General features: G+C 38.8%; 1 protein-coding gene across 1 annotated transcript; it reads right to left on the reverse strand.

The window, feature by feature from the left end:
• Positions 1 to 491: 491 nt before the first annotated feature.
• LOC149205512 (uncharacterized) lies at positions 492 to 2,063 on the reverse strand. The gene has a single exon (XM_089395091.1). The coding sequence runs from the start codon at positions 1,950 to 1,952 to the stop codon at positions 1,356 to 1,358; it is 597 nt and encodes a 198-aa protein (XP_089251217.1). The 5' UTR covers positions 1,953 to 2,063; the 3' UTR covers positions 492 to 1,355.
• Between the last annotated feature and the right edge of the window lie 814 nt (positions 2,064 to 2,877).

The raw sequence follows: 2,877 nt of genomic DNA on the forward strand, positions 1-2,877 counted from the left end.
ACAAGTTCTAACAAAAGCTACTGTGTTTTCTTGGGTCAAGCATGTTCTACTTCATTATAATCTTCATTATAATGATAGGCATACTTGAAGGGCATGCCAAGAATCAATCAGCAATATTTGTGAGCGTGTATACTTTGTTTTTTCTTGCTTTCCTCCTTGATAATGCGATATGTAGAAGTTTAGAACACTACCACCCTATGTCTACGGGTGTGGCTGTAGCTTTTGAGGCATTCCTTTCTTTCTAGCTTTTAAAAATTTTGTATACTTTGGATCGTTTGGGACTCTGCTGTTATTTAACTTCATTTGAGTTTGAAACCAAATTAATAGAAATATCCATCAGTTTTTGGCAGTTCCCTTGTTCCTATCTCACACAGTTTTTATCTATTTTACAACGCCGAGAGTAGCTACAATTTGGTGAACCTCTAACTAATCCGAAGAGAACAAAATGAATATATTTAAGGTTGAGCAATGTTTGATGTGAATATGTACTGTAATAGAAGCATCTTTAGCAGCGTGCTTCAAGCCCATTCATCTTTGTATTTCATTAATCGACAGTTTCATAACCTCGCCATAGTAAGCAGCACTTACATTGAGATCTTGAAATCAAAGGACAGCAAAATGATGGGGATTAAGCTGTGTAAGCAAATCACTAAACCAACAACGAGCAAACGACAATAATTTGAGTTTGCATAAATTTCTTGAAACTGACAGTTGTATAAATATCCACTGAAGATCAAAATGGATCAAAAGGTTCTAGCTACAACCAACAATATCCAAGAGGGATAAAAGAAACCCAGAAAAGTGAAAGGAAAATAGAATAGAAGAGTAGGAGGAAACAATATAACCAACAATAAGAAGAAACGAAAGCAGCGTTAAAAGACCCAGAAAAATGAAACTTAAAAAAGAATAGAAGAGTAAAAGGAAACAATATAACTTGAACATGCCCTTATTACCCAAGATTCAAACTCGAAAGACACTAAAGGAAAGAAAAGAGTACAAAGAATCTGGAACGAGATAAGGAGCTTATTATTCATTATAACAAACTAAAAAAAATAAAAGATGAAATGAACACAAATGTAATACAAAACACAATAACAGAAAAAGCCAAATAATAAGATGAAACAAAATGGAAAACGAATAAAAAGTAGCAGAAAACAAAACAGCATAAGCATAAACCTGCAAGCAGTTATCCCAAGATGGAAAAACCTAAGAGAAGGCAATGACGATGTATAACCTGCAGCTGCCGCAAGGAGAAGATGGAGGGAGTTAGCCCTACTCACCGTTTTGCGTAAATAAAAATGCAATCCTAATTCGCCGAAAAAAAAGACCAGAGTTCTGGCAGAGAGGTACGATGATTATAAACAAGAGAAACCTTGATTGGCATCACGAAAAGAAGGATCAATTCTAAGAGCAGTTTGAAATGCTTGCCGAGCTTCAGCCTTGAGCCCTTTCCTTTCGTAGCACCTACCCAACAGATAGTACGCCCTAGCGTTATCTGGGTTTATCGCCAGGGACGCATTGAGGTCACCCAATGCGACCTCCAAGCGCCTCTTCCTTCCTGGAGATCCAGCCAGGACGACGTCCGCACGTTTGACCAAAGCCTCCGCCTTCTCAGACGGTGAGAGGCTCTTAACAGCTGGTAGCGAAAGGGCGGTGTTGAGAGACCTGAGAGCGCTCCCCGTGTGACCCTGGCGTTCAAGTGCATATGCCTTGAGGATATAGCTTGCAGCGTCTTTGGGATCAAAAGAGATGGCTTTGTCCGCTTCGATTGCAGCTCGTCTGGGTTTGGATCGCCCCAGCAGTTGGGTTCCCTGCACTAGGTGTCTCCTCGCTTGTACTCGCGCCCTTTCTTTACTCTTAACTGATCTCAGGGCTCGTGTCCTCAGCCCCTGCGTTGCCCATATCATACCGAGGGTTAGAATTATAAGCAGCACTGCTACCACGACCCCCATTACAAACACGCAAGCTGTCCATACGGTACAGAATTAGAATATTGCTGCTCATCTTTGAAAGTAGGCCTTATATGACATGCAAAATTCAACCAGTCTTAAAAAATTGTTGTAGAATTTTGTTGATGTGGAATCGTGTAAGTCCGCTTAATTTGAAAAAAATGGCAAAGCCAAAGGTTTTGTTCTTTTTTTTTTTTTAAAGGGAAGTTTTATGATATGAGATTAGACGGTGGTTTAGGGAAGTATTTGTAACATGGGATTGGAGAAAGAGACCGAAGTAAGAATTTTGAAGTAAAAATAGTAAAGATTTTTAGGGTGATATTGTTTGGAAGATTAAGAGTAGCGTGAATTGGTTTGTTGGAGGAGAAAGTAATACAAAAACTTTGTATTGATTGCTAAATCATTGTAAAGCAGTGGGGATGCAAGTCAATACCAGCAAAACTAAAAATTTGATTTTCTCAAACAAAAAGAAGAAGAGCCACCATATGTTCTTCTTTGAAGGCAACATTCTTGAAAAAGTAAATGAATACAAGTACCACGGGATTGATTTCAACAACAAGCTTAATTGGGAGCATTGCGGAAAGAAGATAATTTTAGGAGGGTGGAAAGCATTATATGCTCTTCAAAACAGATGTAGAGAGGCAGAGTTATGGGATTGGAAAACAAGTAAAGTGCTTTTTGGGCTCCTAGTTTGTCTAGTGATATTGTATGGGTGTGAATTGTGGACTAACAGCATCCCTGTCTCAAAATGGAAGCAAATTGAGAAAATCCAAAAACGCTTGAACCTGAGCAAGTTTAAAATAAAAAGTTCGATTTCTTATGAGATAATGTTGAGTGAAACAGGAGCAAGTTCCATCGAAGCAATTGCTATGGTGCGTCTCATAAGATATCTTCATAGAATTGAGCAAATGGGAGAAGGTAGATGACC

Source organism: Pinus tabuliformis, chromosome 1_2 (genome assembly GCF_031772625.1).
Source record: "Pinus tabuliformis cultivar Carrire ecotype Pingquan chromosome 1_2, CPIR1, whole genome shotgun sequence".
Taxonomy (NCBI): domain Eukaryota; kingdom Viridiplantae; phylum Streptophyta; class Pinopsida; order Pinales; family Pinaceae; genus Pinus; species Pinus tabuliformis.

Coding starts and splice junctions, on each gene's coding strand:
- LOC149205512 (XM_089395091.1), bottom strand. CDS start 1,952: ATGGGGGTCGTGGTAGCAGTGCTGCTTATAATTCTAACCCTCGGTATG.